Below are 14,675 nucleotides of genomic sequence, written 5' to 3' on the forward strand. Positions count from 1 at the left end.
CCTTTAGAAGCTGACACAAAGACAAACACAGTTATGCCAATATGTTTTGAATATATTACATTTTTAACACTGTCATTTGGTTGCTGGTGAATTTCACAATCTCTTCAGGCGGTTAAAGACCAGAAGAAGACACTTTTTTTATACAGTCAAGGTAAACTGCAGTACCCTGTTGTAACCTGTTGGTGGAGGTAAAGTACTGGCAACTGGAAATGTTGGTCACAGACACAAAACTGGAAGTGTTCCCGGTGCAACTGGCTCGGATACATTTGAAACAATACCTGAACACTCTTCTGTGTCACACAATATTAAATATTGTAAATATTAGTACCTTTGTAGTAAGAACTGTCCTCCATGTATCGCGACAGACCAAAGTCTCCGAGCATCACACAGTCGACTGATGAGACCAACACGTTGCGTGCTGCTATGTCCCTGTAAGTCAATATTGATTGTCATTAGAAGTGAATCAGAGGGAAACACCACGGCAGTGTGTGTGTGTGTGTTCGTGTACCTGTGCACAAAGCGTTTACTCTCCAGATATGCGAGCGCTGTACTGAGCTGGTGGGCAAACAGAATGAGAGTGGCCAAATCCAAATTGTACTTCCTCACCTGAAGGAAGGAACGTAACTGTAGACAAAGAGAAGAAGATGGAGGGGGAAAAGTCGGTCAGCAAAACCTTTAATGTCTCCAACCTACAGGTGTCAACAAGTATCAATCGAGTGTAATCGATCAATAAAAGCAAATTCCAGGACATAACTTTTCCTAGTCGTGACTTAAACTCAACAATTGCCTTTGTATACTTACAAGAAGTGATACACATTCTATTCTAGTCAGTCCCTAAGTGTGAACGTTATCTACACAGCGTCAGGCGTACCTCTCCCAGAGTGCACAGCTCCATGATGATCCACACGGGGTTTTCTGTGATCACTCCGATCAGCTTAACAATGTTAGGGTGGTCAAACTGACGCATTGTCACTGCAAGGGAAACAAACACACATAAACACACTCAGTATGTATGAAATGGGATATGGTTTGCGAATAAGTCAAGTACAGAATAAGTCAAGTACAGAATAATGTAAAAAAAAACATGCTTACATGCTTCTTGGAGGAACTTTTCTCTGACGCTATCTGATGTACAGTTCTTACAGGTCTTAATGGCGACAGCTAGAGATGGTATTTCCTGAAGAACACATGGTACAAGTCACACGAGTTAGCAGATTATACGTAATACAGTAATAAGGCTGGGTGAAATCAGTGTACATAATTTACATCATATCACAATACCGCATCACATTATATGTGAAAATCCATGTTTGACAACAATTCTGATTCTGAATAACAATTGAAATGTTTCACAAAATAGTTTGTATTCCAATATGTTCAGTTTATAAAATATCAATACCTTAGCTTTGAACTTAAATTGAGAATCCTTTTAAAATGACAATGGTTTATTTTAGCTGGATAATAGAGTAACCACATATGTACTATGATTGATTGGTCAGTAAACAAAAAGTGTGCCCATGCACAAGTGTTTGTGCATGTGTGTATTTCCACATACCGGGCTGTTATACACTCCTTGGTGTACATCTCCAAACTGACCCTCTCCTATGCAGCGGCCCAGCTCTATCCTGTCCCTCTGGATCTCATAATCCCGTGCTGAGTGAGTAGAGGAGAGAGGAAAAGAGAAGAGAAATGGAAAGATATGTTTACCTGCTGTTTTTCATACACTGCAACATCTGGGAAAACCCATTAGTTTGACATGCTTTACTTGGACCACATGGATGGAGTTCACCAGGATGAAACAATTTGAATGATATTAGGTTTCTATCACGAAGAAGTAAGTTAAGATACTTAATATTATTTCAAATGATCTTCCTTGTTGATGAACCTCACCCACTGGTAATCAGATTAGACTAAAATAAACCAGATTAATAATATACGAAAACACATTTTAACCCAAGATTATATTCCCTTCCCATAACCTCTAACTAGACAAACCTTGACATGCACACTACCACACTAAATAACACACACCAACATAAAATAAAAGGCAACAAGTATTGAAATCACATGCACACCAGAGTCCTATTATCATGTCTGTTTATCTCTGCATACTGACAAAATAAAAAGGGGTACAGGGAAAAACATAGGTTGAGAATTTCTAAAATACAAAGCAAAGCATAAAAAAGTGCTTAAACCTGGACCTTTTGAGTGAACTATTCAAACGACTAATATATAATGGACACACTGGATATGAAGTGTAATCGATATGATCTGTGTGTGCAGTAACCTTTATGTATTCAGTAAGTCCAAAATAATGTGAATGACAGTGTTTGTTCTTGAAACTGACGTCCACATGCTCTGACATTTCTGTGCTATCAATATTTGTGCTTGGTTGGAAAGGTCATAAACATTTCTGATGTCAACAGCCAACCAACCGTTGTAAAAATGGACTAAACACTGAGTTCAAGAGGCTCACGTAGGACACTGACAATCAGAAACTTGTCCTGTACTAGTTTACTTTTCTGTCAGTTTGGCTATTTGACTCAACCAACAGATAAACACAAAAAACAACATCATAACCAAAACCCATTTCATCTATACGCCAGTTCGATTGCATGATATCTTCAGACACAAAAGAACCCACAGATGACTGAAAAAAAACAACAACATATGTCAATGATAATAAATGACAATACAATTGTCATTGCCAACACAATGGTGAAATAAAATGAGAAGGAAGCCGATAAACAACGCAAATATTGTCAGATTGTTCAGCTCCGGAGGTCTGGAGACACTTCGGATTAAACTATTTATGAAGTAACATCCTACATTGTTTATGGACTGGCCGTCCCTGTAATTTTCAACACAAGACACAAATGAACTGCACCTCACAAAACGCCGACAAACACAAGCAAACAACAACAACAACAACCTGGATATTAGGTACCTTGAGTCTTTGTATTTTTCTTTGACAACCACTAATAAAAAATCGTCCAACACTTTTTCCTGACTTCTCAAAAGAGCCACATCATTAATGATTTATGGATATTGTTCTGTTTAAATTAACAAAATAACTTACAGGAAGATGCACTAATTCATTTTAGGCTGGCCACAACACAATCAAGTGCCTGGCAAAGAAAAATGTGAACAAAATTGTTGACTCTTAAGGCATTTCGGTAGCACAGAAAGACAGAGAGACAGAGAGCATTACCTTCAACCACTCCATAGCTGACTGTGTTGGAGATGGGAGAAAGAGGAAGAAAGAGAGATGAAGAGAGGGAGAGAGCCAAACCGCTGCTTTAAGATTTAAAATAGCTTAGAAAAAAACACACAAAGACACAAATGTATGCAGACACAGATAATTGACCCGTTTCACTCTTTAACTGACGTTTAGTTAATAAAAAAGTTATTGGAAGAATGCTGCCACAGAATGGTCAAACGAATAGGTTTGCTATTGAGTCATTACTGTAATACAGCTTCGTAGTATACAGCAGACAGCATGACTTGAACATATACGAACTCAAGCACAGAGGAGGAAAATATGTCAGAAGTCTGTAGAAAGTTTGTTTGCGAGGAAGTTGCAGAAAGAAGCAAAGCGAAAGAGACTTAGACATAAAGGCAGGCAGAGAAAGTATAATGAATAAGAAATCGAAAAAGACTCAGGGATGAAAGCAGAACACAGTCCATTTTCAGAGTTGGCCACGCGATCAAATACAAGTACTTTGGACTGCCCGAGACGTCCACATTAAATGTATTGGATCCGAGGGCTGAAACCGCCATTACTCACAGGGCCGTAGCCAAGCTTACCAGCACATTCAGGGGTTTGAATAACATATGAATGAATTTGACAGATGCGATGTGTCAAACTAACCGGAGTTACAGAGTACGAGTTGCAGCCTCTCTGACCTCCAGCTGGTGTCTACGCTGTTTATACAAGACGCTGAAACTGGCTTGGATTTGATTAGCTGCTACCTAACCAAAAGTGATGCAATGTAACTCCTCTGATGTTCCGTTTGAATGCGTTGCTTGGATAAAATTCACACAACTCTCCAACTCGTTAGATGGCAGAACAAAATAAAAGTCAGCTTAAGAACATAAGCGTCTGACAGAAGAAAAACAGTGAAACAGTTATTTTACAGTTCCCCTGCTGCAGCGCAACAGAAGCTCATTTCTTGAGGAAAAATTACTTTGATGCTTTGGTATTACTGTTCTTGGTAAAAGTTAGACAAAAGCAAAGATAGTGAATAAGTTACTTACTGGAGGGCATGGTGTATGTGTCCTCTTCATCAACTATCTCAGCATAGTCATCAGTTTCTGTAACATGATACACACACACACACACACACACACACACACACAGGGTTAATAAATGTGAAAGAATAAAAAGAAAACAGACAAACGGGCATGTCTAAAACAACACAAATACACAAACAATAGGAAAATCATGCACATGTTGCTCAGTTTACCGTGCGTCCGCAATGGTATGAAGGGTCACCGACACAAAACACGTGAAAAAAAGAAAACTAAGAGATAAAGAATGAAGAGTCTCGACAACTCCTGCGCAAACCAAAGCAACACCCACGTAGCTCCTCTCTTTCTCTCTCTGCGCACACACACACACACATACACACACACACTTGGCGGAGAGTGTCAGCTGAGCATATGTTGTGCATATCTGTCTGTGTGAGAGCAGCTGGGCTGCAAGGAGTAAACTGTGGTGGTGGGGGAGAGGAGGGAGAGAAAAAAGAGGAGACAAAGACAGAAAGAAGAAGTGTCAAGTAGAAAATGAACAGGAGAGAGAAAGCAGAAGGAAGGAGACAAGAACAAAGAGATGAAACCCATGAGAGAAAGAAATAGTGAGTCTGCCTGTCATGTCAGCAGATGGCAACGTTTAGGACCAAATCTGTGCAGCATAAGATAGAGAGAAAGAGAGAGAGAACAGGAAAAAGAGAGGGAAAGATGGGCCGAGTCTATCCAAACCAGATGGTGGTGTTTAAAATAAAATCAGTGTGCAGACTCAGCTGTTGGAAACAAGAGTCAAACATCTGCTGTCCTGAGTGCTGCCCTCACAGCTCTGCCCAGGAGTTATCAGGCTCTGTGGGAACGTGGCTCTAAACCTATCAGGAATCAGAAAGCACTAGATGTGTAGCTGTGGGCTAAGTAATATTACACTGGATTGTTGTCAAGTCAACTGAAACATGTTTAATGCTAAAAGACATTTTGGGGAATGCATACATTTCTTGCTGAAAGTTGGGGGGGAAAAGATTGATTACTCAGCTCTGAGCAAGAAAGTGAATAAGCGTGTTCAGGCTATTCATTTAAGGATAAGATGAATGAAAGAAGGCTTTAAGGTTATAACGTTTACTACTATTACTTTACCAGTGCAATATCCCAAAGGAAAAGAGGTTAGAAAAAGTTTGAACTTTTAATCAAACAGGCATGACGTGTGCTAAACCCTTGCTGTGCATGATTTATGTTTCACATGAGCGAAAAAGAAAGCCTTTAATGCGCCTCTAAAAATACCTTCATATGGGCCGAAATGAGCTCTGGTTGCTGCTAACATGTGTTTCATGAGATAAACTGATTATATCCAACGTAGCATTTCAGTAAAATGCTGTGGTTTATTCAATAAAACACATTTCAGCAACAATAAAACATTTCACTTGTATTAATCCAGAAAGTCTTTCCAATGTTTCCATGCGTGCAATGATTAAATGCTTCTAGCTGATTTCAAACTGTTTCTTTAACTTTTTCTAATTTGTTTGTTGCATTTTTTTCTACATATTTCTTTTTTAGTTTGTAGTGTGAAGTCTATTGTTTGTATTGCTACACATTCGTGGTTTAAGATTTCTTCGAAAGAATAAACCATTTCTAAGTCTGACTGGTCCAACTGTCCCTTTCTACTCTCAATGGAGGGATACTGAGTGTGTGTGTGTGTGTGTGTGCGTGTGCGTGTGCGTGTGCGTGTGCGTGTGTGTGTGTGTGTGCTAGTTAGCCCATTATAGCCAGGAATGTACCCGCTCTTGAATCCAGCAAACCTCTCCCTACTCCGTTCTGTTTGTGCATGAACGTATGTCAGTGCACATGTGTATGATTTTGCGTGAGTGTGGAGAGAGAAAGAGAGAGATAAAGAGAAATAGAGAGAGAGAGAGAGAGAGAGAGAGAGAGAGAGAGAGAGAGAGAGAGAGAGAGAGAGAGAGAGAGAGAGAAAGACTTTGGAGACTTAATTTCCAAATTCAGCTTTTGTGTCATTCTTGTGGTCTAAAGCAGACATATTTCAAATTTAGTGGTAGTCCACTTTAAAAATAATCCCAAATAGACTTAGACCAAAACATCTTAAAAACACACTACTGAAATAGTAAACGACTTTTGCTACCAACAGATCAAACACATTAAAGCTACTTGCAATATATCCATGTTTTAAATCACCTATATATTTATATGTACACAATACAGCGCACACTCTAACGGACACACACATACACAGTGTCATTGTTAAAGAAGTAGGAATGCATGCATAAACATCAACCCACACACCAACAGACACACAGACACAGACACACACACACACACACACACACACACGCTACCCTTTCCCAGGAGGTTGCAGTGTGTTGGTGGAGTAAGGACTAAAAAGAAGGGACACAAGAGAGATTGATAAACAACAGCTCAACATTACCATCCCCACTAAGATCCTCTGCAGGGTCCAGGAGAGCATGCAGGAAACAGGACAGCAGAGGAGGAGGAGAATGGAGAGAGAAAGCAGCGAGGAGGAGGCAGAGCGGAGAGCAGAGGGAGAGAGAGAGAGAGAGAGAAGAGAGAGCGGTTAGAGCATGAAAAGCCTTGAAACAACAAGATGTCGCAGGATCTGCAAAGCCAAACACTCAGCGGCCAGTTAGCTTAGTTTCAAAATATCTCTGGTGAAAAAGCAGAAGTCACAGGTTTCATGGAGGTGAAATGAACGACCGCAATGGATGACAGCAATATGCAAGGCAGCATTTTAACTGCAGCGGGATTTCAATGAAGTTCGACATCTGCGTCAAGCTGTAAATATTTGTGAGTCAGAGAGTTAATGGAAGGATGTCAGAGAGCCGGAGGCTGCAGCTGAGTGCAACCTGTAAGATGAAGTGGTGTGATGTAAACAGTGAGCAGAGTTAGATCCTCCGCACTGATTTCAGGATCAAGGCCCCTCACGTATCAACACACAAACAGCAGTTTCTAGATTGGTTTGGATCACTGAAAGGATCTCCTAGGATTCTTAACCCAAACAAAGATCCAATCAAAAGGAAGAGTTTGACATGTTAGGATAGACTACGCTTGCCAAGATTTACATGAGAAGGATGATAGCACTTTCATGTCTGCAGAGTAAACATACAGCCTGTTTAGCTTAGCAATGTGGGGCTTGTTCTCAGCTCTACTTAAATTATTTTGCTGATACCTTGAAGTTGATCAATTAAAATGTTTTTGTTTTCCCTTTCAGATGAGCTGATTGCTCTTGATACACTTCGGGATTTTATTCTCTGATTTGAAGTGTTTTATTTTCCTCACCTTTTTAAATAATGTTTTTCCATCTTGACTTATATCCTTATTGTTGCATGTGCATTGCAATTTCTTACTGTTGTTGTTTAGTTTTTTTTTTTTTAACCCTTTAAAGTGTTTTATTACAATGTGTTTAAAAAGTGCTTTACAAATAAGGCAATCATTATAAAGTTTTCTTTACCAGCTCAATTGAAGTACAGTAGTTCAGTTTTAGGGGTTGGGATGTTGAAAAGTTTGAATCGTTTTTGAAACTTTCAACAACAAGCCAGCTGCTCTCCAGATCCACTGCTTTCTCTGAGCAGCCGTGCAAACTGCAGAGGAAAGCTGCCAAAGCCGTAGATGGAGACACAAGGACACAGACTCCCTTTTTCAACTTATAAAGTAGAGTTATAGAGTAGAATAACAATATATACATTTTCATAAACACAAGTACTTCCAACTAGTATTCCTACCTGTAGAACTATATCCCTGAGCTGAGGCTGATCGGCTGAACAGGGAAGATACTTGGTGGTTTCACTCAAATCTTTTAAATGGAACAACGATCTCTCTAACCACTTGACCACCCTGAATTAACTAACATAAATCATTAAAAATAATGATTAAAAATAACCAAAATGTAACCTCAACAGCAAGGCATGTGCTGAACTGAGACTCGACTGGAGAGAATCATTTTACTGTGGTTAGAAGCTGCAGCACACAAGCAGTTATTGTGGTTGAAGCATGACTGAATTAGTCAAAGCAACCAGGCACTGAGGGAGAAGATAGTTTAGTAGAAGAGAGCATCCCTAAAAAAGAGATGGATTGTGATGCAGCATATGAAAGTGCTTTATCCACAAAACCATCTTAATTTTGCATTGAAAATATTTAAATGTATAAACAGCAACCAAAACATCTTTCTCTGAGGTTTTTCTGTACACCATCTTTACTGCAATGTAACATTACCCAATAAGAATGATCGTCAAATCAGGCATTTTATTTCCGCCACATCACAATTTTGTGGACACGCTCCTCCACTAACTGTCCAATGAGAGCAGTGGATACCATTGTACGGCGAATCGGAACAGAAGACAAAGGGGAGGAGGAAACGCCGCGCCTTGGTTGGCTTGGGAGGCGACGATGTCACTAGGCCTGCAGCCAATCAGGCAGGAAAGGAGACCAGCGTGAGAGAAATAATAAAAAAAAGAGTGAATGAGTACAGAGGGAAGACATGTGGAAGACAGAGGAGGAGAGGAAGTAAACAAAAGAAATCAGGAACAGAGAGGACGGGGTGAGGCCGAGGGAGAGGCAGTCCCAACAGAGAAGAAAACAATAAGAGATGAGTGAGAGAGAAAACAGATGTTGGAGGAAAAGACAGAAAGAAAGACAGAAGTTGGAGCCAACTAAGCCCTCAGACGTGTGCATCTTGCTCCTGAACCTGTTGACATGTCAGCGCAATATTCTTCTTACCTGAGACAGAGATCGCTCTTACTCCACTCCTGACAGCTTCTAACTTTTTCTCATTGTTGGACAATCTAGAAAAGAAGAAAAAGAAACAAATTAGACAACTGTCAGAAGCCTTCAATGCTTTAATGCATCAACAAAAAAAAGAAGTGATTTTTCAGTTAAAGAAGAGCCTGATGACACTGCCTCTGTAAACTAACCCTGTCTGCTTCAATTATCTCTCTGCCTTTGCAGTGGTCTCTCCGTCTGGGTCGTCTGAGCTTTACTACAATCATCACAACCACAACAGGCAGAGAGGAAAAGAGAGACAGAGGCCAAAGAGAAACTTAGAGTGAGAGACTGAGAGAAAGAGGAGGAGACTACCCAAGTGTTTGAAAACCCTGAGTGGAAAATATTTGGCTCCTTAACTCATCTCCTTATTTGACCACAGATGGAGCGAAAGAGAGAAATATTTGAGTTGAAATTACCAAAAAAATGAATAAAGTAGAGTGGCAGCAAAATGTGAACACACAACGTCCAAGCTTCTACGGTCACAGGTAAACAAACGGAGGCCCTGCTGTTGTGAGCCAAAAAGACTCAAATGAAGTTGTTCCAATGTAGTTTTTCTCTTTGTTGAATTATTGGGAAACTGTTTGGCCATGAAACTGCTTCAAAGGTCTGTTGAGTTTTGACATAATGTAATACTGGACACACCATGACTATGTCTGGGCTGCAACTGATTATTTTCATTACAGATTATGATGGTGATTATTTTTAGGATAAGCCTGGCACCGTGCCAACACTTTAAAGTTTTAAAGAATGATTTTGTGGTTATTTGAAATAGTAAGACATTGGTCTTTGTCTCAAAAATGGACTGAAGAAACACTGCACAGCATTTCATATTTGCATGAGATTCACTGTAACAATACTAAGAATGAGACGAGTACTTACTTTGGGATGGAAGGCAGAGCTCTCTCTCCCTCTAGAGGACAAAAACCCAAATCTTCAGGAGAAGGATGAGTAATGTGAAGAAAAGAAAATAATTAATTAGTACTTTTACTCCTTTGTATACAAAATGCATTCCTTATACAGCAATAGAATAAATACATGTAGTACACAACCAGCATGTCTGTAGTAGTCGTGTTGTAGTTCAGTGTATCACATATTATGTATTAAATAATACCGCTGCAGTACTAATTACTAACTATCTATTCTCTTGATTTTTTAAGAAATAGTAAAAATGTAAAGCTCACAACTTTTAGACTTATTTTCATAGTACATTTTCGAGCACAGAAAAGTTGCATAATCCTGAAGAGGTGAGACAGAAAGGTTCAGTTACATACCTTTCTGAAATCTGACGATGAAAGAGTGAGTTTCCATGGAGATAAGCCGACAGTAACCGTCAATCAAGTCAGCCAAGTTCTCTGCCATGGTCAGCGATGCTGTCGTAACTGTGAGAGGCTACACACACGCACGCACAAGCGCACACGCAGACACACAAGCATACACACAGTGGCAGGCCTGTTACAAAGAGCCATTATCTCTACAGACACACACACATTTACTCTTAAACATAACAGCACAGTGGGGGTTTCCAGCTGCTCCTTACGTCAGGGGGAAACTGCTCTCTCTCACAGCATGTGTGTGTGTGTGTGTGTGTGTGTGTGTGTGTGTGTGTGTGTGTGTAATAAATCCAATACTATAAAAGACAATAAAACTAAATGACTTCACTTATGTTATGAAACCCTTCCTGTGTGAGTATAGCCAGTATGTGGAATCAATACAGGGAAAGCCATTAGGTATTCTTGGGATCCATCTCAGCCACTCACTTACACAGAGGGCCGAGTAACCAAGCTATGCACCGTGACGGGTACAGCGTATGGTAGGTCTTTAGTATCCATTAGAGGCTGCAGCGGTCATCATTACGAAAAGAATAATTCCAATAACAGAATTGAAAGAGTGAGAAAACCTGCATTCTTCTGACCTTTTCGTGGCTTTACAGAATTCTCTAAAAGTATGAGCTTGAATACCCTTTAAGAAAAAAAGAAAAGTTCTTCTCCCAAGACCCTTGTCTTTTGCTAAAATTGATCTTGGGAAAGGTAGAAATTCTCAATCTATATGTGAGTAAGTGTGTACTACACAGAGGTAGAGTACATAGATGAAAGAGCAATGATAATTGTCTTATTTTGCATAGTGATGAAGCAGAATCCAAAACATTAAAGGAACTACATGTAAATCAGATTTCTAAAATGTCAAAAGTTACAGTTTTGAGTTGATGCAGATCATTGAGTTTTTCATGGGCAAATTTCTACATCTAGAGAAAGAGACAACCAGACAGGGTAGTAATACCTCAGCAGCTCCGGCTACGTTGAGCTGTAGCATCCCTTTCCTGTCCTTCTCCTCCATGGCAGAGTACTGGATGGACTGAACTTGGTTAAAGTTAGCTAGATGGGTGGGCTGGGGACAGAGAGAGGGACACCGAAAGAGTCAAAATGAAACCATGAACTATGAGATTAACCTATCCATATTGATTCATAATCAAATGAACAAGTGCTTTATGTGAAGTCTTGAAGTAACGACTCCTCTTTGTGGCCTGGAAACATGTTGTCTGAATATGTTTTGGATACGCAACATTACAAGTAGAGGCTATTGTTTGTGTATCTTAAACCTGGCTGTGTAGTATGATGTGGTCTCAGGAGGAACTCACCGTGGATCCCTTGTCAGTGAGGTAGCTGATCCCTTCCTCTGGCCCGATAGCTAACTCCACCTGGATCACCCAGCTGGACTGTTAGAGAGAAAGAGGGTGGACACGGGTTGAAATAGGAAAAGAGTAAGCGCAACAAGGCATAAAGGAAAGAAAAACAAAAAGGTTTAGAAGAGCCCATGGCATGAATCATATAAGTGAAGACACTCTGTGGTACCATATCACATCTTGGACACATGCAGTACCTGAGACCGCCAAAAGGAGGCAGCCTAACACAAGTAACCAGCGCTTAGAGTGGAGGGAAGAATGTAAGAAACATACCCCAAGGGCACATTTAAAGCACTCCTTGTCGTAGCGATAGATCGGTGCGAGGATCTCCAAGAACTTCTGGATGCACTGCTCATCGTTGAGATTTGCTACCTGCTTAAATGTCTGCTGAATCAGCTTTCGAAGAGTTTTAGCCTGAAGAGAGGAGAGAATTAGGAGGGAAGGAAGACAATCAATACAAAAACTTTATCTAAAACATTATTCAAGAAAATCTGTGACTATAAGAAAAGAGTATGAGGCATGTGTGTGTGTGTGTGTGTGTGTGTGTGTGTGTGTGTGTGTGTGTGTGTGTGTGTGTGTGTGTGTGTGTGTGTGTGTGTGTGTGTGTGTGAGCACAGAGTTACAGAGACAGAGGGGAAAACATTGATTGACTAATAGTCCACTCTGGTTCCAATCAAATTGACAACAGCACTTAATTCCAGGGGCACTCTTAGGTTCAGATCCATATCTCCACACAGACACATTAATGCTGTTGGTTACCACTCAATTAAACATCAGTCTGCCCGAGTTCATCTGTCGTGCAACTTAAATCTCACTGTATGACTCATAGCGCGACATCGTAAAGAAGACAGATGAGAGCTGACAAAAAGAAAATCCATCTAGCCACATTTTTTTATTATTCTCTGGACATAAAAATGTCCAGACACACACGTACACACAAAAACACACACACACACACACACACGTGAACACAGTGTCATCTATAATCCTCTTCATCTAATGTATATATTAAACACTGTGACTTATATGAAGCGATATTCTTTCCTGACAAAATAACCTTTTTAATTCAGCCCTCCCCCTCATATGGTGTTGAACTTATCCATGGACAAATATTAAGTGTAATCAAATGTATGTAGATAAACGTGGTATTCAAACACACAAAAACACATAGCACATTTAATAAAAATACTTAATACCATAGTATTCACACAAGCACATTAACGGTGCAGACAGTCTATAACTATAAATAGCTCCCCATGTATAGATTAAGATAAAGATTAGAGGGGATTTAGTGAAACCAGGCTTAAAAAAATCAAGTGTGGATTTACAGTAGACTGGTTCATCACATTGAGGTCATTCTACACAAAATAAATGAACAGTTAACAATTAACACTACGAACACAGAAAGATCAATTGTATTGATTTATTGACCTTTAACTGTGACAGAAGCAATTGACTGATGTTAGGTGAGTCTAATGAGGGCCACAGGATGTTAATGTGTATAACTCCTGTATTGTATTAAACTGTATTGTATTAAACCATTTATTTGAACAACTGTCTATTTCTATTGCTGTTTTTTATTATTAATTTGTAAATAAGAACATGCATATCTGCACTTCCTTTCAGTACAGAGCGCTGTTGCCAGCTGTCTACTCAATAAGCCTGAAGGAATCATGAAACACACACACACACACACACACTCAAATGTTCCTGTGTGGGACCTCAACAGATGTCATAACACACAAATGATTACAGAATGTAATGCGTGCATAGTATATATGCGCTTATTTGTGTGTTCTCCGTGCTCTTGATAGGATCTGTGTTTTAATTCCTCGAATTCCACCAGACTCACACACGGAAACACAAAGAGATATTGTCAGTGCAAAGTGTCCACCCTTCCTGAGAGGAAGTACTGCGAGTAGCTATCGCCCTGCCCATCACCATGCTGGCCATCGCTGTAGCAACAGTGCTGACCAGTTATGTCCCTTTGCTGGCCAGTCAGACAGAATATATATATATATATATATATATATATATATATATATATATATATATATATATATATATATATATATATATATATATATATATAAAAATATAAGAGTCTCTGAACGTTCTTCAGAGACTCTTATGCAGAGCAAGGAGAGTCTTAATTATTCAGACGTTGGTTAAAACAGCGTCTGATTTGGCCTCGTCAGGTCTTCGTCAGGGCGAAACTACTCAAAAGACTTTGTCCTGTGTTTAATTTCTGATCCATAAATGTACCAATAACTTCCTGTTAATTAATGTATACATGCAGATATTGATTATTGAGTTATTAATCCCAAAGATAAGAGAACAGTACTGCACACAGCCCAGATCCACTGAGATAAATAGTATATCACACAAAGTACTTGACCAATGCATTAATGAAGAATGAATCTGCATAAACTTCCTGGCTTCATCTTAAAGATTGTAAACACATATTCATCATGTATATAAACAAATCAGAGGAGACTATACTAACAATTACTTTGTTTGTTATTACATATATATCTAGTTTAAAGACGTCAATGTAAAATAGTCAAAAATGCGATCATCTCCACTCATTACTTCCGGGTTTATTTGTGACACAAGAATGTGTACTTGCGCGTATTTTTAGAAGAGATTATGTAGTTTTGAATCAAGTGTTGCTTTTGCAAGAGATGTAGTACTTTGTGTCTATACAAAAAGGGGGCTCATTTCAGACATTGATATTCAAATGGTGATTGTAATCTCACTTCACTATCACCAAACTGTGATGGGCTAAACTTTGGAGGAACCGCCCTCAAACGGTCTCGTTCGTTCTAACCAGACGTCAGTCATCTGGATAATTGCATGTGCCCGTTCGTCTTCAAAAGAGAGGAAGGTAGACAACAGATTTCCTGATCTTCAAACGCCTACGATGGCAGCCAAACTTAAAGAAAGAGCCTTTTATTTCTCAGCG

The 14,675-nt window shown here is 39.5% G+C and overlaps 1 protein-coding gene across 1 annotated transcript; it reads right to left on the reverse strand.

Moving 5' to 3' along the window:
• Positions 1-5: 5 nt before the first annotated feature.
• On the reverse strand, positions 6-13,663 carry LOC137799676 (focal adhesion kinase 1-like; the record flags this gene model as incomplete). Its single annotated transcript, XM_068596466.1, has 16 exons — positions 13,605-13,663; positions 11,984-12,173; positions 11,666-11,743; positions 11,308-11,415; positions 10,302-10,419; positions 9,910-9,961; positions 8,986-9,050; positions 6,680-6,697; positions 4,258-4,314; positions 3,212-3,232; positions 1,556-1,653; positions 1,093-1,177; positions 872-972; positions 509-624; positions 329-429; positions 6-10 (listed from the first exon to the last, which is right to left on the reverse strand). Coding segments are annotated over exons 1-16 (1,272 nt in total), but the record flags the coding sequence as incomplete, so codon positions are not given.
• Positions 13,664-14,675: the final 1,012 nt, after the last annotated feature.

This window comes from Clinocottus analis, unplaced genomic scaffold (assembly GCF_023055335.1).
Source record: "Clinocottus analis isolate CAN_PGR_092001 unplaced genomic scaffold, fCliAna1.0.p SCAF_371, whole genome shotgun sequence".
NCBI lineage: Eukaryota > Metazoa > Chordata > Actinopteri > Perciformes > Cottidae > Clinocottus > Clinocottus analis.